Source organism: Fusarium subglutinans (genome assembly GCF_013396075.1).
Source record: "Fusarium subglutinans strain NRRL 66333 chromosome Unknown NRRL66333_c0000090, whole genome shotgun sequence".
Taxonomy (NCBI): domain Eukaryota; kingdom Fungi; phylum Ascomycota; class Sordariomycetes; order Hypocreales; family Nectriaceae; genus Fusarium; species Fusarium subglutinans.
In genome coordinates this window covers 161310-186275 of record NW_023502153.1, presented here as the reverse complement: position 1 = coordinate 186275, position 24966 = coordinate 161310, and the positions used below count along the sequence as shown (strand labels likewise).

Sequence of the window (24966 nt, the reverse complement as noted above, 5' to 3'; positions counted from 1 at the left end):
TAGTTCATTATGTCTGGCTACCTATGTGAAAGTAACAGCTATCCCCATGTGCTCTGTATTTGATCTCTGCTTAGGAATGTGTATGTGAAGTGACTGGCCATCTCCGAACGAGCGCTATTTGATGTTTATCCTATCAACTCAGTTACGCAATTAGACCGTCCAACATCAGCAAGGTCATAGATTTCAATACACATAGCTCGACTGTTTCTATTTCTGGAGACTTTCTTAATTCTTGGTTCTTTCTAGAAGTATCCTTCAAGGGAAAATGCGTCGTCTGGTTTCAGCCCAAACCCTATCACCGTACCTACTGTAAACAAGCCTTCGATTGATGCAGTTGTAAGCTATCCATTCACTCAAGCAACTTCAGAGTTTAAATGCTCAATTCATATCAGTCTTGCTGATGTTTGTGTCAGAATCCACCTCCTCGACTTACTCTCTACGTTGAAGGATGCCCCTACTTACCTATAGGCTTATGGGTTTGAAGTGGCGACTCATATGTCTGCGGACCGCTTCTCGGCATCCATCGTTTTTGTCATGGACTTTATGTCGCTCTTAAGTATTGAACATGCTGTCGTATTTTCAGGGCATATGTAAGAACATTTTGTCTAACATAACGATGCACCACATCGTAGAGGGCTGTGATTGCCAGAAGGTTTAGTGAGAAGCCCTCCTTGAACCCAATGTATCATCATCTTCCAGCCACTCTTCGCTCGTTGCTCGATCTCAGGTATGTTTATATGATATACCACATACTCTACATCTTGGCCTCCTGGGCTAACGTTGACATGAGGTCTGGGTGCATGCTACACTAAAACAGTATTCGGGTATCCGTTTAATCATAGCTTTGACCTTGCTATGATGTGTCCATGCCTGGACTGACTGGGCTCGGTCTTTATGGCGAACTCATTTCTTTGCTGAAGACTGGCCCATTCGTCTTATAATCTCAAACATTTGTATAAAAGTTAGAGCCAATGGCCATTTCCAGTGAACCTGAGTATTAATTGTTAACCCGGTAGATACACTCGCCATCCCTCCACTGTACTGCTAGTTGTGGTGCAGGAGCATTTAGTCAGATACGTGACCAAAATTCTTAGAATCTTGTCCCGGTATTAGTGCTTTTGATCACAACCAAGGTTCCCTCCCATATGAGTAGACTACGTAAATAGGTGTTGCTCTACCAACATTATCATGAGAAAGGCTGTAATAGATCTGGGGGCCCATAGCCTTCTTCCCAACTGGTGCTGGCTCTTCAGGGTGTAGTAGAGGTTTCTCATTCTCGTATTGAAGAATTTGTTTGTTGCGTTTCAATAACCTCAAACATATCCATCTGGCATACGAACCATGGCACCTTAAGTCCACCTCTGAGCATATTGTCAGAGCTACTGCTCTTGTTTTCGCTTTTTTGCATACATACGATTCAAGTACGTCGATATGAAGTATCTGCAAGTGGACAGCAGTTCAATGTCGTCCGTTTCAAGAAGGACTTGAGTGACTATTACAATGGTCAATCAGTCAACTTTTTGGACAAAAAGCCGCCGCGAGACAGGTTGTATCTCCCTCCTCTTTATCAACTTCCACGCTGTCGTATGACTCAACTCGAATCAGCCAAGTCACCAGCTCAATCAGATCTATACAATAGTGCGTGATGCCATACTTCATTTTTGAGGTGTTTTCCTGTCTGTCACTGTTATATTACTCGTGTTGGTTTGGATGTTCATCTCTAGATACATATGACATCAGTATCAGCTGTAAAGTTGGACTGTAGTGCCATCCTAGTTAGTGATCCAGGCTTTATCATCTACTGTAACTACTAAGGTAGGTTGTTGTGATGAGTCTAGCGCGGTGCTGCACTGGTACACTCGTGTTCTTGTTAGTGGCTACTACCAGTCTCAGCTCAGATGAGATCAGCACATCGTAGAAAAACACTGTGTTCCATCCACTTCCCTTCTAGGCCGTTCTTTATCACACATTGACCTCTGATTTGACGGTCGCTTAAGAGCCAATCCCGGCGTGTGTGAAGCTACCTAGCTGAAAGGGAGGGTAGGAGGGGTAGGGCACCACTCCCACTGCCACCCTAGACATCCTTTGATTCTGGATAGAATTCTTGTGATAACGAGAATGGAGCAGTACCAAACAGTGTGCTGCAAGTTTGTCCAAAAGGGAGTAAGATACTTACTGTGCTTTACAGACAAGGATCGTAAAGAAGCTCATCATGCAGCTGTGGAATAATTGGATCAATATCAATTGAATGGTCTGATTCGTAGTTGGTCTGCTCAAGCTACCTACTCCGTACAGCACTGACAAACCAAAGTGCATCCTCATTGGCTCGTTGAGAATGACGCGTCGACGCGTTCGGTTTTCGCGTTAATCCCCAGCCACCTTTGTTCCAAGTTTTTATGGTGTCCTATTTCTTGAGTGAGTTAAGTGCTCTCGCTACCTACCTAGGTACCTTACCTTAGTAGTTTAGCTGGAGGTGAGGAAGTCCATGCCTCCTCGTCAATGGAAGGCAAGATCGGTAGGTAGAAAGGAAGAACCCCCAGGTATTTCCAAATGTTTGAGTTGTTTACATGCAGCGTCATATTGACCCATTTCTCTGTTTCGTTTTATCAACCCCTCACCCTCAGAAGACACCCACACCTTTAACCCTATTCAAACAGACAACCCCATCATGCTCATCCACATTCAACCCCATAAGGTCATTCATTTAGAGCGAATGCATGCATGTGAGTGCGGGCGATAGCTGTGCTGTGCGTCCTTTCCCTGCGCTGTCTTTCATTCTTGCCGCCGACGTGCAGCTCTGGCTGGATGCTTGGGCAGGGGTCGAAACATGCTGGCGTTGAGCCATGTCTAAATGACAGAGGCAGTCTGCCTTCTCGTTGGATCGTCACATTATGCTGCTATTTGCTAGTTCTCGACGCATCTCCCCTCGCCCTTTGCTCTCAACCAAGCAATCCTATCGTCAACTCACTCTCTGCGGACGCACATGCTGGGTACGTTAGGTCACCAATAAGTGGCACCCGACTTCGAGGCTAGCCAACGGGGAGCGTGGAAAACCTGGGTTACTGTTGTCTCATCTGAGGCTCTCAGATCATAACAAACAAACATGAGTTTGATCGCGTCTCTTCAGTGTTGTTTCCAGAATGTCATCCAGCAGACGCTCATATTCGAGCAACTTGAACTCTTTTATACCAAAAATAACATTTTCGATTGCTCCAAGTGCGACAGATTCTTGGCCATCATTTACATTTGCCTTTCTGCAGCCGCTCCCAAACCCAAGAGACTGGCCATACGCCGCATCTCTATGCGAGGTCCCGAGCCAGTCTAAGTCAACACTTACGGCCGGCCGCCGAGAGTTGACCGCCACAGAACCAGAACACAGGAACAAAGACCAGCGAATGGTACTTGAATGCAAAACTGCCAATCCTGGACTCTTCAACACCTCTGCAACGATAACGGGGAAGCAAAGCTCACATCGAACAAATAAACACAAACCTAGGTCAACAATACCGAGATCTTCATAGGTACCTACTGTACCGTACTGTACTGCCCGTTTGGAACACAACAGGGCACGCAGGGTCTCAGTCGGCTGTCCTTTTGTCTCTATTCCATCACATGGTCTCGATCACCTTGAGGATCATCAACCTCTTCATCAGACCTATCACGGTTATTCTACCGTCCAGGGTTATCGCTCAAGCTGGCACAACGTGCCCTCATCACCCACTGACCGCTGCTTGAGCTCTTCCTTGTCACGGACGCTGCCGGGGTTGACTTGACAAGGGCTTTACGCTAGCACGCCGCCTGTTGGGGGCTTACTGCCGTCCTTACCACCACCGTCAAGGGACTCACCAGTGGATAAGCCAGAAACCGTAGAGGTCAAGACACGATTGCAAAGTGCAGCGCAGCGAGCGCATCATATAATATAGCATCAGTATCGCGTCCTGCCGTGGAACGAGTCCTGTTCTCTGCTTTGTCCTCAGTTGGAGCATAGTGTTGGAGAAGCACAGCACCGTTGGGACCGACCGGCATCTAGCGAGCCAGTATCTAACCAACAAGCATTGCACAGCTCGTCTGCCAGGTACTGTACCTACTTACTTGGACTGCAGCGTTCGCGCCACCCGCTGTTCGCTGTTGGCCCACATCCGTGGCCTTGACCAGTGTGCTTCAAGTTTTTCTTTATCCTGGTTGGGTCGAGAGACAAGGAAGAGGAGACGTACTGTGCTTAACGAGGCGCCCGTCCATTCCCAGCTGGCCCTGCTCTCCACTCACCTCCCGTTGAGCATTTGGCTTGCCCATTCATACATAGCGCACACTCTCGCCCACCACACCCACATCGTCCCGGTCTACTTTCCTTTCTCTTTCCACTCACCGTTTCTCCATTCCAGTCTCTCGTTTGCGCCCAATACTCCTCCCATCAGCTCTCGTGCTCCCGTACATTGCGCCGACTGTCGGTCGCGCGAGCTCAGCTTGTTCACTGCTTGTCTACGGGACCCTCAACTGCGACGGCGCGTCGAACCGAGACCGCCACCCGCTGTTGTTTATTTGCGACTGGGAGACCTCCACAAATCCCGCGACGGTGACAACAATAAACCGCCATCGCCTTGTATGACGACCATAACCATAACCACGACAACGACTCTCTTCTGAGACATACTTTCCTTGTTTTATTACCGTCTATCACATACCAAACTCGACGACGCGCGATCGAACAACCAGCACGCTTTCTTGTGTATTCGTCTGTTTTCCTGGAAAGTATTGGCGCGCACAAATAAACAGTCTGTCGCATCCTGTCGCGCTTCAACCTTAGGCTCGATCTTATCTTGTGCAACACCTCCGGCGCCTGACATCATATCGCCGAAATTTGTCGATAATTTCGAGCTCAGTACCGTTCAAGTTGCCGTGCGACATCTTGACGAGATCTAAGACAGCGCTGCCGCATCCCGAAACATTGGCCTCGACTTGCTCTGCGCTCAAACCGCCCCGCTTATCGCTGCTCTCCCTCGAATACTTATACCATCATTTCGGAGTCCACGCAGCCCTGGAGCGCATTCGCGTTCCAAATTGTGACCCGCCATGTCGCACTTCCAATCTCTCGCGGCCCCTTGGCCGAGAAGCGCGCGCCGTGAGGATCTCCTGAGGACGCCCGAGCCTACTCTAAATGGCGAGACTCAACCACCATCCCCGCCACGTCCTCGATTCCGAGTCAAGAGAAGGAATGCGTCAAATCTCAATGCGCCCACGGAGCAGTTTCTCGCGTCGGTTGCCGCTGCAGACATCCCTATTCCCAGTATCGAGGAGCCTCGTGTACTTGACGAGGAGATGACAGAGACACTATACCCGATGTCACATTTCAGCAACATGGACGATATGCCCTTCACACCCCACGGTGGTCCAGAGCGCATGTTCTCGCCTCCAAAAACTCCTGCTCCAGACCTATTGCCAACTTTGACCCCCAAACAATATCCAAACTGGTCTATCGATTCTACTCTCAGTAGCCTCGAATCTAGTCCCGATTATGAGTCCAGCCGGCCTTCGACAGCTCATTCGACACACACAAGTGCTTCCTTGCTGAGCTACTTCTCTATCAGCTCCGAGGATTTAAGTCAATGCATCAGCCCAGATAATGAGCACGCGGACCTTGCGAACGAGCTATCAAATGCCGACGACAACAGTAGAACTATCAAGCCCGCCAAAACGGAGGTTCCTCGAGATACCATTCGCAGAGCACCCTGGACGAAACCCATGAACCAGCACCTATGGTCTACCTATATGATGTACTTGCAAGACCCCAAGGTCACACCCTTCCGTATCGGGAAGAGCGGCATCCCTCCCCATGGAGTCTGCTTGCGTGTGGCCCGAGAGGCGAGGAGGAGTTGGAAGGGGTCAAAGGCTCAGACAAACATTGATATCAGTAGTGGGAGCATCACACCCACCCAAGGAGCCGCTGGCCCATATGTTCAGTGGCCTCATACTTGTGCCGCCACTCGCGCCCAATTGCGGGAGCTTTGCAAGATGAACGCCAGGTCTAAGGCGCGGGGTTCACAATATTTAGCTCCCAGCCCTTCTCCATATAACAAATCCGCAGTTCGTTACTGGAATCGTCGAACAGTACTCGGTCGCTCCCCCTCGGTCTTCTCAGGTCAAGATATGGCAATGTCATTGGCGGTCAGCACTTCTGATTCCATGCAACTGCAAGGTCCTCTGGCTCAATTAACAAACTCGCTACCTGAGCCTCAAATCGACGAACATTCGCTTCCTCCACCGAGTCGCGAGACGTTGGAGCCAGTTGAAATAAAGTACACCCAACTTGCGTCTCCCTTTGGAGCGCGAAGCTACGGCCCCAGCTCGTCAAGTTCGCTACCCTCAAACTTCGTTGTGGATTCTAAATTGCAGAGACAAACTCACACAGGCGGCCCGCGCCGCGCTCTCATGTCTCCAGTCCGACTTACACGCAGCCGATCAACCCACAAGCGCCGGCCCAACCATCTGGAGGCTCGGAAGATTAAGCGACCCAGTCTCGGCTCCGATCTTTGGGTTGACCCAGCCTCAATCGTTGACCTATCAGCCACCAATGACCAGTTCGCAACGCCTCAGACCGAACCTGAGATAGACTCTGACGTCGTTGTCCCACGCAAGAATCTCCAACAGCTTTTCGAAGCTTCGCAGCCACTAGCTACTCAGCAGCAAACGCTGGCTCCTCCAGTCAGAGACGTGCCCCCTCGACTAGGCTCACCTTTCGCTCTTGGAGGATCCAGTTTTTCCTTCCCGAATCGCCTGTCACATGGAGCTACCAACGACCCCGACGCTCTTCGCCGGCCGTTCGCAACCGTCCAACAGTCCAGCGAAAGCAACCACGGGGTTACCCGATCATCACTAGCAAGTCGACTGGCTTATATCGACGAAAGACTTAAGGATTTTCGTCGTCGAGACCAACCACGTCGACGTTCTGAGTCACCGCTTTAACACACCTCATTTGTGTTTTTACTTTTCTTTGTACATTCCACAAGGTTATGTCACCTGACGAGTTTTATGAGTTAATGGATACCGACACACACACATTGATCAAATCTTGTTGGGCCCGCGACTCAACATTTGCATATGCATCTAGACAGCAGCAGTCTATCTGGCGATAGCCTTCATTTTCCGGTTTCCTTCTGCTTCTGCACTTTGCTTCACCTTTCTTTCTATACACTGGGATTCCCCAGCACGCAGGCGAGCGTCTTTGCTCATTGCGTTTTCTATCTCGACAATCGCCCAACGACATAACTTGTCAATTTCCTTTCAATTCCTCCCAGAACGGGATGATTTTTCAACAATTCATGATGATATGATGGAACGAACAGCATGCAGGCCAAACAGAGCCTTACGTTTGCCGTGTTATTTTTTACCCTTGCAATCGAGTAAAACAGACATCGCCATAATTGGGGATGTTGTGACGAGAGACTCGATTGAGCTCCTTGTGGGTCCGAACCATGAAGATGTATCAAGCTTGGACGAATGATGCAGTGGAATTTAATATCCATAGAACGAGCAACGATCTGAATGATGTCAAAAACATACTTTTCATATATAAGCCGTCCATCGAAAGTGAACGTAGACATTGTTCTGGAGTAAAGTATAATAAGATAGTCTAAGAGTCCATGATGTTTGATTATTTTCTTGTTATGATAAGATATCTTGTCGTTATGTACATTAAATACTATTTTACAAAGAATATTATCTCGCTCTCAAGACTCGCTTGACCTTTGGCCATCTCTCTCCGGGAGACATGACGCTTTATATATAAAGGTCCTCGAGCTCCTCAACCGAGACAGCGATGTAGCTTTCTGGACGTGCTCGAGAATACCCCCCCCCCCCCCCCCGGGTCCAGAAAATAATCAGGACCTTTTAGGTGTGCTAACCACTAAAATGTGTCCCATTTGAAATCTCGGTCATCTAATCCAGTTGTCGTCCTGTTTGATCTCGATGATTAAATATCAAGTCAAGTTCTGTGAGTTGTCTCGGGGCTGTTTTGAGATCAATGGGATCATGATGGCGATCAAGCAGATCAGAGTTTCACACCCAGCCCCCTTGCGGGATTCATTCTCATCAGCCACACTCTCTTCAGCAATGATCGTCTCCCTTCAAGTCTTGAGTGTACTTGAAATGGATCTTACATGCTTTATCGCTTTGGAAATCTCGTCATCGTCGTCCTCGCCGATATCTGAGTCCACCGGTCCCGAAAAGAGTGGTCTGGGCACGACATCGCGATATCTCCGGGTCGGGGCGCTTAGACCTGTGGATTCTGGCCCTGACTCCTTCACCGATGGTTGGTAGATACGGCGGTGCTTTGTTGAGCCTGATTCGTGAGGGCATCGTCGCTCGCCGACGCTTGAGCGATGTGAGTGGAAGGAACATTGGCGGAACCCAAATGCGCGTTCATCATTGCGGAGGCGGTTGGCTGGAATGCGCAGCTGTGGGTTCTTGAAGCGAATGTCGAGACCTGAGAGCCGCATCTTTTCCATATGTATGTCATAGTCGCTTGCAAATTCCGGTAGCTCTTCTAGTAGATCACTGAAGCGGGTGGGTTCCGAAGTAGCAGATTCCTGAGGTTGGAAGGTGAGACGGGGCCCACCAGTGAAGGAAAAGGCGACCATGGCGACAGCCCATCTTCGAAGTCGAATAGCAGCGAGATCCTCGCATTCTGTGTAGAGGAAAGTAATGAGACCAGAGGGAACGTCCCAATCGCAGCGAAGGTAGAGGTCCTGAATGGAGTCCATGGCGAGGTCCTGAAGTCGATAGAGTCCAAGACGCGATGCAAAGAGGTGCAAGCGGATGAGAGACCAGTGGATATTTTGAGAAGCCTCAAGGCCAGCATCGTATGCATTAGATATCATCTCATCAAGATGTGGACGAAACCGAAGACCGAGGTGAACCCAGTCAACAAACAGGCCGAACATTGAGGATGATTCCCGCGGTAGCCATAACGAAATTGACTTGGAACTCGAAGGATCACCAAAGCGGTCGGCAAAGAAGGGCGAAGTTGCACACAACAACCGCTTATTGACCTTGAAGCGCTGTTGCTTGGGGCCAATAAGTACAGTCGCCATTGGTTCAGGCGAAGGCAGCGAAGGCGAAAGCATTGGCGAAGGCACTGGTTTTTGTGAAGCGCTCGCGGTCAAACGGGCATGGCTATCCTTGAAACGACCAAAGCCAGAGGGGCTAAACAGAGGAACCATGATCGCCGTATATGTCTCTTGGAACAGTTGACAAGAGTGTTTTGTGAGTTTCAGTGAAGGACGAGACCCGAAAGGAAACAGAAGGAAGAGGGTGTTGAGGGGGTAAGAAACAAATATAAAACCAAATCAGTCTGTATGTAGAAGGAAAGTGCTGGGCCGGCCAGTTGATAGCAAAACAAAACAAGAGGAGAATTCGAAACAGAAGAGCTGTCACCAGGAGTGGCACATGGCAGGATTATCAAGTATCTGGGGAGAGAAAAAAAGAAGTCCTCAGACAGAGCTCGCTTGAGCCCCTTGCCAGGACGACAAGGAGCTTCGATAATCGGCCAATCGTAGCACCATCTATGTACATCATCAGCACCAAAGGCGGTCGCTAGTGGGTTTCAAGGCGATCATTTGGGGCACGTTCTAGCCTTGAAGACAGCTAGCGTTATGGGCATCCTCGTGGCGATACAGTGAGCAGAGAAGCCTATTGATCCAGAGGCCTTGGGCGTTTCAAAAGGACGGATCCAAAACGGGCCCCCTTGGTGCGGATATTCCGTCCAGTCAGCGTGAGGACCCTTGCATCAGCTTCCATGTCCATCACACTTGACCTGCGCACTGCAGATGCATCTGTGCTGCACAGCGCTTCAGGCTATCATAGGTCGAACCATATAGCCCTCGGCCCCGCGCTGGCGCCTGGTCAGCCAGTTGAATTTCGCGATAGGGATGGCAGAGGACATGATGCTCAGCTTCACTTGTGGACATTCGGCAATTTAATCTCTTGTGGGCATCGGGGGTCTATTTCGCCATGATATGGAACCGAGCTTCTTCAGATTCACGTATGGATGCATAACAGCCGACGAGGGATATATGCTTGCCATCTTGAAGTGACACAACGCCATTCAATGTGATAATGACCAGATTTAGAACAGAGTAAAATAGCCCCACTAAGCAGAATAAGCTCAAAGTTACTCTTTAGAATGAGACGCTTCTTGGTCTCGAACAAGGCTTTGTCTCTTCAGTGTTTGCGCAGGCCTCCACAACAGACCTTAAACGGGAGGAACCTAGGTCCTATCCACGTTAGCCGGGCGGCTGTCCAAGGTACGGTCTCGATTCTATCGCCCCTATCCGTTCCTCTTGGCTGAAACGGCTGTCGCCTGTCGCCTGTCGCGGCCTGCTCAATAGTAAGTAAAACCTCTCGTGACTTGAAGCTATACCAAGTCATGAGTGGGTCCATCAATTCTTGTTGGTGATGTTGATTCTCCCTGCTGCGAAACATCTGCAGCTTCAAGTAGAATACCCGAATATTCCAAGACGTTGCTTTTGCGACTGTGCACACCATTGCAACATTTTTTGCAGCCTTCACCAAGAGCTGTTAGTATCTTGAGATATTATATTAATGATGTACAGTTATTTGATGATACCTATTGACTCCAAAACCCTTTTCGTGTCGAGATCCCTAGTGCAATATGGACACGCGCATATGCCCCTAAGGAAGGATATTTTTCCGACGCCTGTTTCGACCCAAGATCATTTAGAAACTACCAGTGCTCGCAACCAAAAACCCAGTTGTCCTGGAAGCAACTCTGATGTATTGCCCTCCCAAGATTCCCATTGGCTCTTTTGTGATTTGGCGCAGCGTCGTTAACCGGCGTCCGTCAAAATGCTTATTTAACTCCGTCGCCAATGCATCCCCAATCCTGACTTTCCTGTGCTTTCACCTCCTGATGTCAGGGGTATCAAATCGTGTAATCCCAAACGCCATGCTCATGCTTGCAAATCTGTGAAATCAGGAGATAGTAGCCGGAATGTCGCCGTCGCTATCACTATCGCTATCACTGTCTGTTTCCGAATTGTCGTCGTCGTCAATTGACATTGGATCATCGAGGGTCCCTCCCATCGACGGTCTAGGTCGCTCTGCAGAACCAAGCACACCAGACTGGCCACCGAGTGCGGCTGTTTCTTGGGGCACATAACGGGGCTGGGCTGGGTTCAAATATGCCGTAGGATCTGTAAGTTCTGCGGTTGCGGATGACCCCGAGAGTCCGCCCATTTCTGACATAGAGACCCTCTTCTGGGAACTTTCTTGAGCCCTGTTAGTCGCGCTCGATGACGGCAACTGGTCATCGTCGGTTCGTGCCCTCTTCCTTGAGCGAATATCGCCGTCAGATGCGGCTGTAGCCGGTGGAGTTGCGGTGCCACTTGGAGTCCCTATTAGTCGAGCCTCCTCAGCTTCAATCTCTCCTCGGGTTCGCCTCTCGCGAAGTCGGATACCAAATTTCTTGCGAGTGGTGCTTTGCTTTGTGTTATATGAGTTCTTCAGGCTTGCCAATCTTTTCGATCTCTCTGGCTCGTCGAGAAGCGCAGCCTCTTTCATTTGACCTCCGTATTTTTCTTCGGCATTCTTCATGATATCATTGAACCTCTTCAAATCTTCAGGGCTGAGGTGGGCATATGGATCGCGACCCGCATCACGACTTGGAGTCCCAGTAGGAGGATACGATGTCGTTGAGTGGGCCCATGTCGTTTGGTGTTGAAGCGACGGTAAAGGCACTTGGGTGTACGGGATGCGTGTAATTCCAGTAACGGGGTCTGGCATAGGAGGCTGCGGATCCTCAGGACGAAGATGGACAAGCAACTTCCGCATCATTTCAGCAGTGCCGCGAGAGTGGTTTCCGCAGACGCTAGACTTCTCGTGGTAGAGTAAACCACCGCCACTGCCGAATTTGCAACCGCAAAAGAGGCAGACATCTCTCCCAACTACGTCATCTGCCTGGACTCTGTTGCAGGCGCTCTTCTTGTGGTGCTATTCGTTGTTAGACAAATCCAATTGACTCATTTGAATTGGTAACTTACATAGTCGAGTGCCGCTTGCGAAGCACATGGCCAACCACACTTGCACCAAGCGATCGGTGCAAGTTCTTGCGATGACTTCGCCGGAGTTTGAGCCGCTGATTTATTGCCATATTGCATTGACGACGGGGGAGTTTGCGAAGCGACGGGAGGAGTACTGTATTGCGCCGCACTAAGTGTCGTGTTTGTTAGAGGCCCCCTGGGCTGCGGCTGCGGCTGCACCGGCAACGAGTGCAAAGAAGGGATGACATGCTCGTTATGCTCCTGGACGATATCCTTGACATCGTAGCCCAACCGTTCTGCCCGCGCCAACGCGTTGACAAGTTGCCGGGCAGGTATCGTCTCCAGACGTCTTGCAAGGGCCCTGTCCAGAAACTGTGTACTGACCCGAGGGAGTATCAAGTCAGCGAGCTCGTCAAAGTCACTTGCATTGAGGTGACCCAATAACTCGCGCTTAGACTTTTGTACCAGGTTTGCACCAAACTCCTGGACGCCCTTAGCAATAGTCTCCGGGGATGCTTGATGCATAGTCGCATTCAACTATGAAAGAGTTAATAAGTCGTACGAAGCATGACCAGAAAGTGACGGGGATGTGATGAAACCAACACGCTCTGAGGATGAGACTCGAGGTAGGCTTGAACCGGAATGCAGCGCATGAGAAACTTACCAAGAAAGCAATGTGATACTGTGAGCCTGCAAGAGACTTTTCCCATTTGTCTCGAACAACTTGGCGAACAACCTCAGCCGGCGTTTTCTCGACTAAAGCAGTCAACTCATGGTAGTGATTTGATGACTCGACCGAGTGCGGCGGCTGATTCAGTGGTGGCGACATCAGGCCTTGTGCCTGTGATGGGGGGTTGAGTGTCTGCGTCAGAGAGCGTTGTGGAATTGTCTGGCTCAAACGATTTGCCTGCATTGGCGGTGATTGTTGATGTCCTGGTGGGAGAAAAGGAGTCTTTGGTGCGGGCGAAGAGCTTGGCTTTTGCGCAGTAGGAGCATAGCTCGGCAGAGGTACTGGTGTTTGGCCGTACGGATGAGCCATGGTTGGATTAGGACTTTTTGCACCATTGATACCATTCTGCGATGGTACGCCAGCTAGCGGAGATGTAGCTTGTGTTGCCATCTTCGGAAACTTCAGAGAAAACTATCGCGCTTCTCCTCGCTCTCAGCAACTATCTCAGAATTTCGGAAACTGGAGAGGAGCGTGTCCGGAGTTGCTGGTAGCTGCTCAGGTATCATCGAAATATGAGGTTGTAATGAATGAGGTTGAAAATAAGAAGCAGAGAAAAGAGTATAATGAAAGCAAGAGAGTGAGCAGCGAACAGGGCTGACTGACTGTAAGCCTTCAGATGAATATCGTCGTGCCTTCTTCTGTGCCCAAACGCCAAATGCCTTCAGAGCGCGTTCACACTTGCTTGCGCGTTAGGGGCATAAAAGTTAGCAGGGGTTCCGTATGCGCCAAGGCGTGGAAAAAGTCAGTGAGGGTTATTGCTTAAAGGGGGAGTCTCTAGCTTTATGAAATTTCCTTAGTGCGTTAATAGCACTAGCGTGATTCAGAAATAGCTTTACAGAGTGGAGAAGGGTCACGTGATAGGTTATGCCTATACTAAAATAAAATTAATAATAAAATTACTAAAAGCTTATTTACTATAACTTATAACTTATTAGTACTTTTTATATAGCTTATATATCTAATATAGTGTTAGTTAGAAATATACTTTAATATTTATACCTAAGATTATTACCTTGCGTATTGGCTACAGAGATACTTAACTTTTCAATACCCAAGATTATTAATAAGTCAAAATGCCTACATAGCAATACGTAGATAAGGTAATAAGTTACTTTAAAATGCATTTCAGCGAATACAATTCTTAATTCATACTTGGTATCTTAGTCTCATCGAGTCATCATCCACGGGTCCTGTAGCCATCCAATTTCAAGACAACGCATCGTCATAGCAAACGACCCTCATTACATTGAGCATCGGCCGCGAAAGGCTGTGAAGCCCGACTCGGATCCATCATATCCTTCTAATGGCGAAATCTGCTCTCTCATTTTTCTTTTCCTCCACTCCACCTCTTAGTAAGGCTCACCGATTGCTGCCAGCAGTGTTTTGCGATAGTCACCAGATGTCTCGCCGTAAATCCGTTTGCCCAGACTCTTACCATATCTTTGTTGGTATGCACCCTTGACGTTGTTGAGCGTGTTTCGATCCCAATGGTAGCGGATTGTTCTTGAAACTAGGAGGTGATCTTTTGTTCCCATACCAGCCATTGAATCCTCAAGGAGTTTGGCTGCATGCATGTACTTGTCTGTGGCATTGCGTAGCTGGAAAAGGAGTGCATCCTCCATGTGGCCAGAAAATTCCTAGGTCAGATTAGTAAGTTATTTCTTATTATAGCGTCAAGTGCACTCACGCTCTTAATAACCTTTTCCAGGTCCTTGTTAAACTTCTGCTTGTACGTGTGCGCAATGGCGCGAATCTGATTATCGTTCCTTGTACTGAGAATGCTGCATACGAGAATCTCGTCGGTGCCCATCTTGCCCTCGGTAGCCTTATAGATCTGCATGACGTCGTCATCAACCTGTCGAGGGTCGACCGGCGCAGCGTCCTCAGCTCTGGTAGCGCCGAGAACAATCAAGAAGTGTCGCTCAGTCTTCATGCTCAAATCGCCCCTCACTACATCCTCGAGCTTGTCGTGGAAGGTTTGATAATACGCGCTCTTGATTGCCTTGAGATCTGCATTTGATCGGCCAAGCAGAACATCGTTGAGAACAACCTCTTTAGTTCCAGGCCCCGACATGGCGTCATGCAAGGCGTGCACGTCAGACAGTAGCGGACCGCGGGCCAGTGAGACCAAAGCCTTCTCGAACCATGAACTTGTCTCACTCTGAATATCAGAGACCAGTTTGCGACGATGGTTGCGTTCGTAAGAAGCGCGGATCGCATCGATTTGCAGAGGGTCCTTGTTGGCCAAAATTGCGATCAATGCTTTCTCGTCAGTACCAAATCCCTTCATTGCTTTGCGCAGAGCATCAGCGTCGGGGCCGCCATTCCATTGGATGATCTGAGGCGGTCCATAGCCAAGCGACGGCGGAGTCGGTTGAACTGGCGGCGCTCCATATTGCTGAGGAGGAGGCGCGCCGTACTGGGTGGGCGGCGCAGGTGAAGGTTGGCCGTAGGGTTGATGATGTTGCTGGTGAGGAGGAGGAGCGCCATAATGGCCCTGCGGGGGTCCTGGAGGTGCGCCGTAATGTTGTGGAGGAGGAGGTTGCTGCTGGTATCCACCATAAGGTTGCTGAGATTGGGGAGGACCTCCGGGGGGAGGATAGTGGCCTTGAGGTTGTTGATACCCGCCTTGCTGAGGGGGATATTGTCCAGGAGGAGGTTGTTGATAACCACCATACGGCTGCTGTGGTGGGGGATATTGACCATAACCTTGTGGAGGCGGCGGTTCTACAAGCCAATCCAGTCAGATTACCTTGCATTTCGTATCATAGATATGGACAGTGACAGTTTACTTACGGCCGTAGGGAGCACCGTAACCTTGGTAAGACATGATGCGTATGGCTATGGTGACGTGATGTCAAATTTGTATGGTATTGCGGGGTGATGGAGGGGAAATGATGGGTTTTGTACAAACGGAGGATGTACGGAAGTGCTAGTGGAATGGAAATGGACAGTGGCACCTCGGTCTCTTATTAATAAGACCCAAACTACCTACTTATGGTACCTGAGTTGCCTTGGGCTGAAGAGAGACGCGCATATGCTGCTCAGCCTTGAGGCGCTATCTCAATAATGGCGATCCATGTGGGTTGCGCAGAGGCGGAGCAAGCCAACAGCCAAGATACTAAACTTAGGATCGGATGGAACAACGTCTTGACATGATTTTGCCCCTCATTCGCGGACTTTGGCAGGGGCATCTTGGTTTAAGCATCTGGTCAATGCAGCCGAGACTCGGATAACATGCAGCAAGAGCTCGAAACATTTTGGGCAAATGCAAGCTAGCAAGCAATGAATGTCAAAGGATGCCTGACCCGCTTCCTCAGCATGGGAACCCAGTCTTTTGATGAGATGCGGAGACGCTTTTTGTCACCTACATATTCCCGGCAAAATGGCCACTCATTCGAGGTCCCAATGGAGGCTGAGTGGGTGTGTTGATGGACGCGCGAGGAATAAGGGCTCGCTGCCAAGCTCGCGCGAGTCGTCATCGCATGACCTGACCTGTTTGGACTCCCAACTGCCATGATCATGGGGTTCTGACTCTCTGCTAATGAAACGACTCAGACAGACAAGTCTTGATTCTTAGGCTGGCCGGATTCGGAGACGTGTTCCAGCCACTTCAATGACACAAGCGCCACTCCACCGCCACAAACGCGCAACTCAGCTTCATCATAGTTCCAGAGCAGAGTCAACAAAGAGGGTCTGGAAAGCTAAGGAATAGAGCAGACCATGTGACATGTCCAAATAAAGGATTGAACCCGTTATTTTGCATTTTTCGGATAACCCCGCCGATGCTTTGCAGCTGAACGATATGTTCGAGATAACGTTGGCTCACAATTTAGCCAATCAAATGTCTAGATTTTGTACTTGCAGGTGGCTGGTGAATCTCCCGCTAGGACCAACGCCCATAGAATCCCCCGATTGTTCCTGGCCAAAAGATGCTAGCGTGTTTTTGGTGTCACTCCAACCTCCATGAATTCACGTCTCAACATCTGCTAGGGATAGCAGCTTTCACCAGCCATCTCAATTACAATTAATAAAACTATTCCTAAGACGTGCCAGGTTTGTGCCATTTTCTCTTGTCTTGTCTTCCTAGTTTCACGTAAGATTCGATACTTGTTTCTCATTTTGAGACTGTGATTATCCTTCACTCCGTTGTGAATCGCTCGCTCATGGCATTTGCTCGCTGTTGATGGTCTCTTATTAGCTGCCAGTGCCAGCATCCGCAAGCACATTAAACCACCACCACGAGTCCATTTCTTATTTCTTCACACAACATAACACAGAGCTAAACAAACAACAAACGCATTCAGCGAAATAGCCTCGTCAAGATGCGCGGGTTCATCTCCCTTCTTCTGGCTCTTTCTGCTTCTTATACCACCGTCATTGCACTCCCTCAGCCTAGAATCGTGCACCGCGACACTACAGCCAAACCCAAATACTCAGTCGTTCCTTTAGAACCTGGTGACGACGACCCCGCCTCAGGTGAACTTGGTGGAGGAAATGGAGACGGAAATGGGAATGGGGGTAGCAGTACTGGCAGCGGTGGCAGTAGTAGTGACAACGACGGAGATGGCGTAGTGACAGTTATCCGAACAGTGACACGAAAGCCAGTCACAAAAGTTGTCACGCAAACCGAAAAGCCTAATATCGTCACTGCTCCCGGGAAGACTGTCACCAAGGCAGTCCCTACTACCGTCTCGATCATCAACTTGGACAATGAGCCCGTCACTGAGACGGTCACTGTCGCTCACCCCGTCCCAAAGCCGACAAGTACACAAAAGCCCGGTACCACTACCGACAAGCGAGAGCCGATTGCTCAAAGTACAACTGATCTAAGCTCAGCTGCCGCCCCAGGCGTGACATCTCAACCCAGCCCTCAACCTCAGCCTCAGCCCTTGCCCCAACCTGAGCCCGAGCCCGAATCACCTACCAACGTTGAGGAACCTCAGACTACTGAAACATCGTCAACCACCTGTATCACTGACTATCCGCCACCCGTTGAGACAGTTGCTCAGCCTCCTCCTACTATCGAAAGCCCAGCCCCGGTTTTGGAACCAACTACCCTCCTCACCCAGACGAGCGAGAGTGCTGGTGCTCCAGAACAAACTGAACGTCCTGCCCCGGACGCTCCAGCGGCGCCTATTTCTTCGCAGGGTACCTATGTTGAAAGCCATGCGACTCAGGATCAATCCTGGTCTACTGCCGCCGTACCTTATGAGCCCCCTGTAGCGCCAACGACTTTGATCACATTGACTACCACTACCACTTCAATCACCGAAACTAGCACCCCTGAGTCAAGCTCAGCCTCAAAGACACACGATAATGGCGCATGGCACACCTCCTACCCGGCCTGGAATGGAACAGCACTGGCGATCTGATTTCGAAATATTGGTAAAAAGTTAACAGCATCACTTTACTGCGAGTCCAGCATGCATTCGGCGGAGGATATAGACAAAAAGGTAAGGAGCATGGCGAACCAGGAGGATAACTGGCATAGCATGATGGTTTCCTTGTAATATTGGGCACAGTTTATAATAGACCCAGCGAAAGGAGGCAGGCGGACCAAGCGCTGGGACGTTTTGCCGCATGTAATGAATAATACCAATCAACACCAATATTCTATAAATAAAGGTGCAGAGCAAAGCATGAAACTTGTGTTAAGTGCAACGAAATTAGCTGGACCCTGCTAGAGTGTATACTATAGCTGTGGAATATAATCTGACGGTGTACTAGTGTATTGGTTGTGGCTAGAAGAATGATATATCATCTTAGAGCTTCTAGAAGTCATGGTGCTCACGGACCTGGCAGTTTTGACCGCATGTTAGTTACAGACATAGACAAAAGGTCGAAACATTCAGGAGAGGTTGGAATCCACATTATCCAAGAACAATACTAACAAGAAAACGACTCATCATTCATACTATTTTTTCGAAAATGTACAAATATTGGGCAAACCCATAAGAGAGAAATGCCTAGCTCAATAATTTCGTTCGTTCTTACACACTGCGAGCCTGGTGCAAGCAGTTGATCAATTTTACTCAAGCTGTCATTCTTTGACCCACGATCTTTTGCCAATATCCAACATATACAAAACTGTTCATCATTCTCTGCCGCTTTGGGCAAGGAACACTAACTGACAAGCCTTGAAACACCACAGATATCAGACTTCAAAATCCTGCTTCACACTTTACAACAATCATGGATTCTTCTATGAGTCCCTTCAGCACCAATGGCAACGATAGTTCTGCCAAGTACATTGCCGACAAGGCCGGCAGCCGCAATGAGGCAGTCATCATCGGAGGAGTTATGATCGGCTCTGTTTTCTTCGTCGCCATCGTTGGAGTGGCTTGCATGTTCTTCAGGGAGCGGTCTCGAAAGATTAAAGACCAGTTGGCAGCGACCAAGACTGTCAGCGCCTCTGAGTATGTCTGATTAGCAACGTTGGAAGTCAGGGCATTGTCGACTATGAGGCGATTGTCGAAACAGTATGTTAGCGGAGGGCACTGAAGATGGAAGTCGAGAGACATAAGGGCCTGACTGTCTGAAAAACAACACACAGTATTCATTTCTTAAGCAAGGGAATCGGGGCTATTTGAATCTACACTCATTCATTTTAATCTCAATTTACAATTACGATTGCGGCCCTTCAGTTCACAAGGCGCCTAATTATTCCTCTGATGCTGTGAAGGAAGCGATTTCTGGTCGCATATAAGTTTGCAGACTTGGCCGGTCAAAGAATAAGTTCACGACTCTCGGAATCGGTCAGTTACTAACTGCCCGGTATAGAGTTGTTCACGGTCGTTCCAGGATGCTCGCCTTATCCTTGATTGGCTCAGGAGCTGCCACAAGCCCTCACTCACAAATGCAGCATCAAATCACACTTCAAGCCCAACTTACCTCAACCCTATGCAAGACTCATCACAGCTGAGACTCCATCTCCGCATGAGATTGCACAGTGTGACAGGCCTCGAGCCTCGGTGCCAAAAAGCCATCTCCCCATTGTCGCTTGTCTTCCTTCTCGAGTTCTCCAATGACACTGATCCACGTCCAGTACATGACCCACGCTGGGCAGCAACAGTTCATACAAACCGAGGCGAGGCGATCTGAGGCGGTATGTGAATAGGGAATGAGATCAAATATCGGGGTTTAAGGGAACAAGTATTTAAACCTTCGGCCTCTACAGTTTTGCAACGTTGAAGTTGAAACAAGATCTACAATTTCTGGAAGTCATTTGTTTCTTTACCTCGGCCCCACTAGTCCCATATAACGCCGGCTCCGCCTCCGAAGCCCCCGATCTCATCCGGAATCCGGAGCGCCCAATTACATCAAAATGCGCCCCACCTCAAGTTATCAGCTACCAGCAACGTTAGCAGTACTTCTTCTATTCTTCTCATGCCTCGTTCTGGCCTCACCAGACTCAAAAGATGCCAGCAACACGTTGTTCCAACGCGACGAGGAAGCAGGCTCAGGATGCAGTACAGAGGGCCAATGGCACTGTATGACCAATTCATTTCAGAGATGCGCAGGTGGACACTGGTCGATCAAAATGGCTATGGCTGAAGGGACAAAATGTGAGCCAGCGGGATATACTGATGACTATAATTTTCGAATCGAGCATGATGGACAAGGGAATGGTGATGGGCGTGCTGAAGGACAGAGCAGTAGGGGATCCAACTTGGGATCAAGAGCGTCGGCAAGCGGGATGACTTTGGTGGTTATTTATTGTCTGTGGTTTGCTCTGGGAAGTCTTTGCTAGGCTCAGGACTATATCATGACCACTAGTGTTCTGGGATAAGATTTGTTGCAATATGGGCATCTGACTGAGGAGGATGAACCAAACAAAGGAAAGATTGAACAAAAACCAATCTTCACACCCTGACAACTAGCTCTTGCGACATACTGTGATATAATGATCCATATTATTAGGATATGAAATAGCATGCCAAGGGTTCTGTTGGAGTGGATAATTCCCCACCAATACCATTCTATCAAGATGCCACAAAGGGAAATCACGTCAACTGCGGAGAGATTTCGTTGCAACTCCCCCCGAATTAGGCAAACATAAGGCGGCAGTTTCGGCATTCTTTGCAAATCATCACCGAGAGGAGCTCACTTTAAAAGAAAACCGTCCGCTAGGAACTGCCATCCCTGCCCCAATCTTGGTCTTAGAAGCACGGGCATCGCTACATTGCTCGGAAAACTAGCGTTTGTTTCAGTATCTCCCACATCACTATGTTTATAGTTTCTCCTCCAATTAGCTTCCCTGTATCACTATATCTCTGAGGTTGTAAGGAGCACTCCGCCAAGCATGCTATGGGCGGATATATACTCATCTTACGCCTTTGTAAACTTAATATCGATTTCCCTTTTGCTTCTTTGGATCGTTTTCAAGCTTCTAGTTACATTTGAAGACATTCTCTTCGCTAAATCTTCTCTTCTTTTTATACTGTCCTTAATTAGCGATCTGGTAATCGTAAATATGGTCAGCTTCAAGTATCTCGGTGCTCTTGCGAGTGCTGCCCCGGCTCTGGCAGCATTTGGTGTCACCACCAGTGGTAACAATCTTGTTGTTGACTCCGGCAACTCCAACGGTTTCTCTGTCACCGTCAGCAAGAGTGACTGCTCCATTAATTCGATCAAGTTCCGCGGAGCTGAGTACCAGTACAAGTCTCAGACTTCTCACATTGCGTCTGGTCTGGGATCGTCCAATGTCCAGTCCACTGTTCTTGACAGTGAGTATAGAGCGTATGCCAAACGCTGCAAAACACTGACTCGGGCGTAGATAAATATATTAAGATCACATGTACCACTAAGTCAGGAGACTTTGATCTTACTCACTACTATGTGGTTCAGAATGGGCAGAGCATGGTCTACATGGCGACTGACACAAAGTCACAACCTGCTATTGGCGAGCTTCGCTACATTACTCGCCTCGATCGCTCTCAACTGCCCAACGAGATACCTTTTGGCGACGCCTCCAATACCTCAGGTGGCTCTGCGGTTGAGGGCTCTGACGTCTTCAATGTCAACGGCCAGACTCGTTCCAAGTTCTACTCGTCGCAGCGCTTCATCGACAACGATGTCTGGTGCTTCCAGAGTAGCGCCAAGGATGTGCACGCATGCATGGTCACTCACGCCTCGCGCTCTTACGAGAAAAGCTCCGGTGGTCCCTTCTTCCGTGATATCAACAGCAACAACAACGGTGATTTCAGTGCCCTTACCTTCTATATGAACTCCGGTCATGCCAAGACTGAGGAGTTCCGCCAGGGCTTCCATGGCCCTTACGCTTTGTCCTTCTCGCGATCTGGTGTTCCAAAGGCCCAGGATATTGACATGTCCTTCTTCAAAGATCTTTCTATCCCTAACTACACCGCCGACTCCTCCCGCGGCCGAGTGAGCGGCACCGCCACTGGTGTTCAGTCTGGCTTCCAGGGTGTTGTGCATTGGTTTAACAACGACTTTCAGTACTGGGCGTACACTTCTTCCAATGGCGCTTTCACCTCTCCGTTCATGGTACCGGGGACTTACACTCAAGTTCTCTACCAGGGTGAGCTCAAGGTTGCCTCTAAGAGCGTGAGCGTCTCTGCTGGCAGTACTGCTTCTTCTTCTATCGCCGCCAACTCCGACATTACCACAGGGACGCACACCTCTGTCTTTCGTATCGGCGACTGGGACGGACAGCCCAAGGGTTTCCGCAACGCTGCCAACCAGCTACGCATGCATCCTAGTGACAAGCGCATGGCCAGCTGGGGTCCTCTTACCTACACTGTAGGCTCCAGCTCTGCTGGTGACTTTCCGATGGCTATCTTCAAGGCCGTCAACAACCCAGTTACTATCAACTTTAACCTCCCCTCTGCCATCTCCACCCAGGCCACTCTCCGTATCGGTACCACTCTTGCATTTGCAAGTGGTCGCCCTCAGGTTACTATCGGTAGCTTCAAGAAGGCTTTCGATGCTCCCGTCAAAATCGACTCTCGGGGTGTGACGCGGGGAGCTTACCGTGGATTCGGTGAGGTATACGATGCTGTTATTCCTGCAGGTACCCTCAAGGCTGGTGCCAACACGATTACTATCGAGGTCATCTCTGGTAGCTCTGGTGCGGATTTCTTGAGCCCCAACTTCATCTTTGACGCCGTCGAGTTGTTTCACTAAACAAACCAAGTTCAGCAGTACGTGATGCTCAAGGCACCTGGTCCATCATATTTTTCCAATGTACATATTAGGAAGGAGAGAACAACTACATAACAATCAATCCCTTGATGTTAAAGGCTCAATTGAACGTACGGCCTGTACAGATCCAGGACTATCATACATGTCCGGTGAAGATATAAAGTAATATGTATGATCCATTACCAGTCCTCTAAATATACCATCTCAACCCCGATTACGACGGCTGTAGTTTACAATTCTTGTACCAATGTTGAAAGATATGCGGTAGCTAGCCTTCAAGGGCATCTAACAACAATGGCATAACTAGACGGACTTAGTTGAGGTTTCTCTAGTAGCGAACTGCCACAAGCTGGCTTATATCAGCCAGGCGTGTTAAGATTATTCTCGATCTTTGGTGCAAAAAACACCTAAAATGTCAGTAATCACTAATAAAAATGGGGTCAAACATACTCTAGGAGTATGAGGTTTAACTCCGAGGGTCAGTTGTATAAGTGCGACAAGTCCGCGCAACAAACACAGATAAATCAAATTCCATATTTATTTTGCATTCAAATTTAGAAGTTTAAAAAGATGTCGTCTTCTCAAGGTACTATTTTGATCACTGGGGCCAATGGAGGGCTTGGGTCAGCCATTGTGACCAATATTCTGGGTAAACCACAACTGGCCAGCAACTACACCGGTATCTATACCGTCAGAAGTGCAGCAACGGCAACTCGACTTCAACAGGTTTTGAAGTCAGCTTCGGAGGGTCATAGGCATGATGTTATTGACTTGGACCTCAGCTCATTGGCGAGTATCAGAACGATGGCAACCGGGATCAACTGTAGGGTTGCTGCTGGAGACTTGCCTCCTATCAGAGCACTCATCCTCAACGCTGGATATCAAGACCATGAAGAGATTGTGAGTTCGAACCAAACAGTCAAAAACGCCTTGTTCTCATCAAAAACAGAGCATATCAGATGATGGATACGAGATGACTTGGCAAGTTAATTTCCTGGCCAATCAACTACTGACTCTTCTCCTGCTTCAGAGCATGGATAAAGAAAAGGGTAGGATCCTTCTGGTAGGAAGCTGGTCTCATGAGTAAGACGTGGCATACAAGCAAAATAGCATTCGCTGACAATGTCCGTAGTATCAACGATAAGCGAAATAACACAAATATCAAGTGTTACACGGGGTATGACAGTCTCTTCCCTGGCCCAGAGGAACTCGCCAAGGGAACATGGAGCAGACCAGATTCTGGGGGAGGATGGCTGACGGGATATCGACGATATGGGGCAAGCAAGCTGTGTGCGGTGATGCTCATGTAAGTCCACCAAACCTTTTGACTGAGTTAGCATCTGACGATTGTAGGCACGAACTCGCTGGTCGTCTCGTCCAGGATCCACAGCTATCCAATATCGCCGTGGTTGGTCTCGATCCCGGTGCCATGGGCTCAGATCTACATCGACGGGGCAGTTTTGTGATGTCTCACTTCCTCAAGATCCTAGCCCCAGTCATATCTCTTCAGGCCAGATTCAGACCCAATGGAGATTTCCGCCCACTGTGGAAGAGTGCTGAAGATGCAATTCGGCTCGCCTTTGAAACTGAGGCCCCGACGGGCGAGCTGCTTTATCTGAATGGTACAGATGAACTTGAGACTGGGAGGGAAGCAAAAGATGACGCAAAGAGGAAAGCCTTGTGGAGCTATGGTCTGAAGGCGGCAGGGATTCAACGGGATGATACAATTTTGAACGGATGGCAGTGACTTGGGATGACTCTGAAGTTCTCTTTGTCGTGTTTGAGGATTGCAGTCGGATTTGTAGTGGCTGATGATGAGTGATGATTTGTCAATCCCAAGGCCTTGCTTGGGCTATGTCTGATCGAACAGAGACAGATCCTCAACAGTCCTTAACATGTACGGCATATTGTCTCTTGCTCTCCTTAATAAGATCATGGATTGCCACTGAGATCTTGGGGACGTTGTCGCTTAAGTTGGCGGTCGGGCATCTGATATCTGATAAGGAGGCGAATAAG

The 24966-nt window shown here is 49.0% G+C and overlaps 8 protein-coding genes across 8 annotated transcripts; 5 read left to right on the top strand and 3 right to left on the bottom strand.

Moving 5' to 3' along the window:
- Nucleotides 1–5070: 5070 nt before the first annotated feature.
- Nucleotides 5071–6960, top strand: FSUBG_7272 (uncharacterized protein; the record flags this gene model as incomplete). Its single annotated transcript, XM_036685560.1, has 1 exon — nucleotides 5071–6960. One exon carries the CDS (start codon nucleotides 5071–5073, stop codon nucleotides 6958–6960), a length of 1890 nt encoding a protein of 629 aa, XP_036537282.1.
- Nucleotides 6961–8120: 1160 nt separating this feature from the next.
- Nucleotides 8121–9215, bottom strand: FSUBG_7271 (BTB POZ domain protein; the record flags this gene model as incomplete). The annotated part of the gene is made up of 1 exon (XM_036685559.1): nucleotides 8121–9215. One exon carries the CDS (start codon nucleotides 9213–9215, stop codon nucleotides 8121–8123), a length of 1095 nt encoding a protein of 364 aa, XP_036537281.1.
- A 1771-nt stretch (nucleotides 9216–10986) lies between these two features.
- FSUBG_7270 (uncharacterized protein) lies at nucleotides 10987–13173 on the bottom strand (the record flags this gene model as incomplete). Its single annotated transcript, XM_036685558.1, has 3 exons — nucleotides 10987–12003; nucleotides 12054–12590; nucleotides 12718–13173. The coding sequence occupies 3 exons, from the start codon at nucleotides 13171–13173 to the stop codon at nucleotides 10987–10989; spliced, it is 2010 nt and encodes a 669-aa protein (XP_036537280.1).
- A 959-nt stretch (nucleotides 13174–14132) lies between these two features.
- Nucleotides 14133–15613, bottom strand: FSUBG_7269 (annexin XIV; the record flags this gene model as incomplete). Its single annotated transcript, XM_036685556.1, has 3 exons — nucleotides 14133–14420; nucleotides 14471–15510; nucleotides 15580–15613. 3 exons carry the CDS (start codon nucleotides 15611–15613, stop codon nucleotides 14133–14135), a joined length of 1362 nt encoding a protein of 453 aa, XP_036537279.1.
- Nucleotides 15614–17108: 1495 nt separating this feature from the next.
- On the top strand, nucleotides 17109–18158 carry FSUBG_7268 (uncharacterized protein; the record flags this gene model as incomplete). Its single annotated transcript, XM_036685555.1, has 1 exon — nucleotides 17109–18158. One exon carries the CDS (start codon nucleotides 17109–17111, stop codon nucleotides 18156–18158), a length of 1050 nt encoding a protein of 349 aa, XP_036537278.1.
- Nucleotides 18159–18978: 820 nt separating this feature from the next.
- On the top strand, nucleotides 18979–19309 carry FSUBG_7267 (uncharacterized protein; the record flags this gene model as incomplete). The annotated part of the gene is made up of 2 exons (XM_036685554.1): nucleotides 18979–19202; nucleotides 19267–19309. 2 exons carry the CDS (start codon nucleotides 18979–18981, stop codon nucleotides 19307–19309), a joined length of 267 nt encoding a protein of 88 aa, XP_036537277.1.
- A 1950-nt stretch (nucleotides 19310–21259) lies between these two features.
- On the top strand, nucleotides 21260–22932 carry FSUBG_7266 (rhamnogalacturonate lyase A; the record flags this gene model as incomplete). The annotated part of the gene is made up of 2 exons (XM_036685553.1): nucleotides 21260–21512; nucleotides 21563–22932. 2 exons carry the CDS (start codon nucleotides 21260–21262, stop codon nucleotides 22930–22932), a joined length of 1623 nt encoding a protein of 540 aa, XP_036537276.1.
- A 588-nt stretch (nucleotides 22933–23520) lies between these two features.
- Nucleotides 23521–24697, top strand: FSUBG_7265 (dehydrogenase reductase; the record flags this gene model as incomplete). The annotated part of the gene is made up of 4 exons (XM_036685552.1): nucleotides 23521–23850; nucleotides 23900–24033; nucleotides 24083–24256; nucleotides 24304–24697. 4 exons carry the CDS (start codon nucleotides 23521–23523, stop codon nucleotides 24695–24697), a joined length of 1032 nt encoding a protein of 343 aa, XP_036537275.1.
- Between the last annotated feature and the right edge of the window lie 269 nt (nucleotides 24698–24966).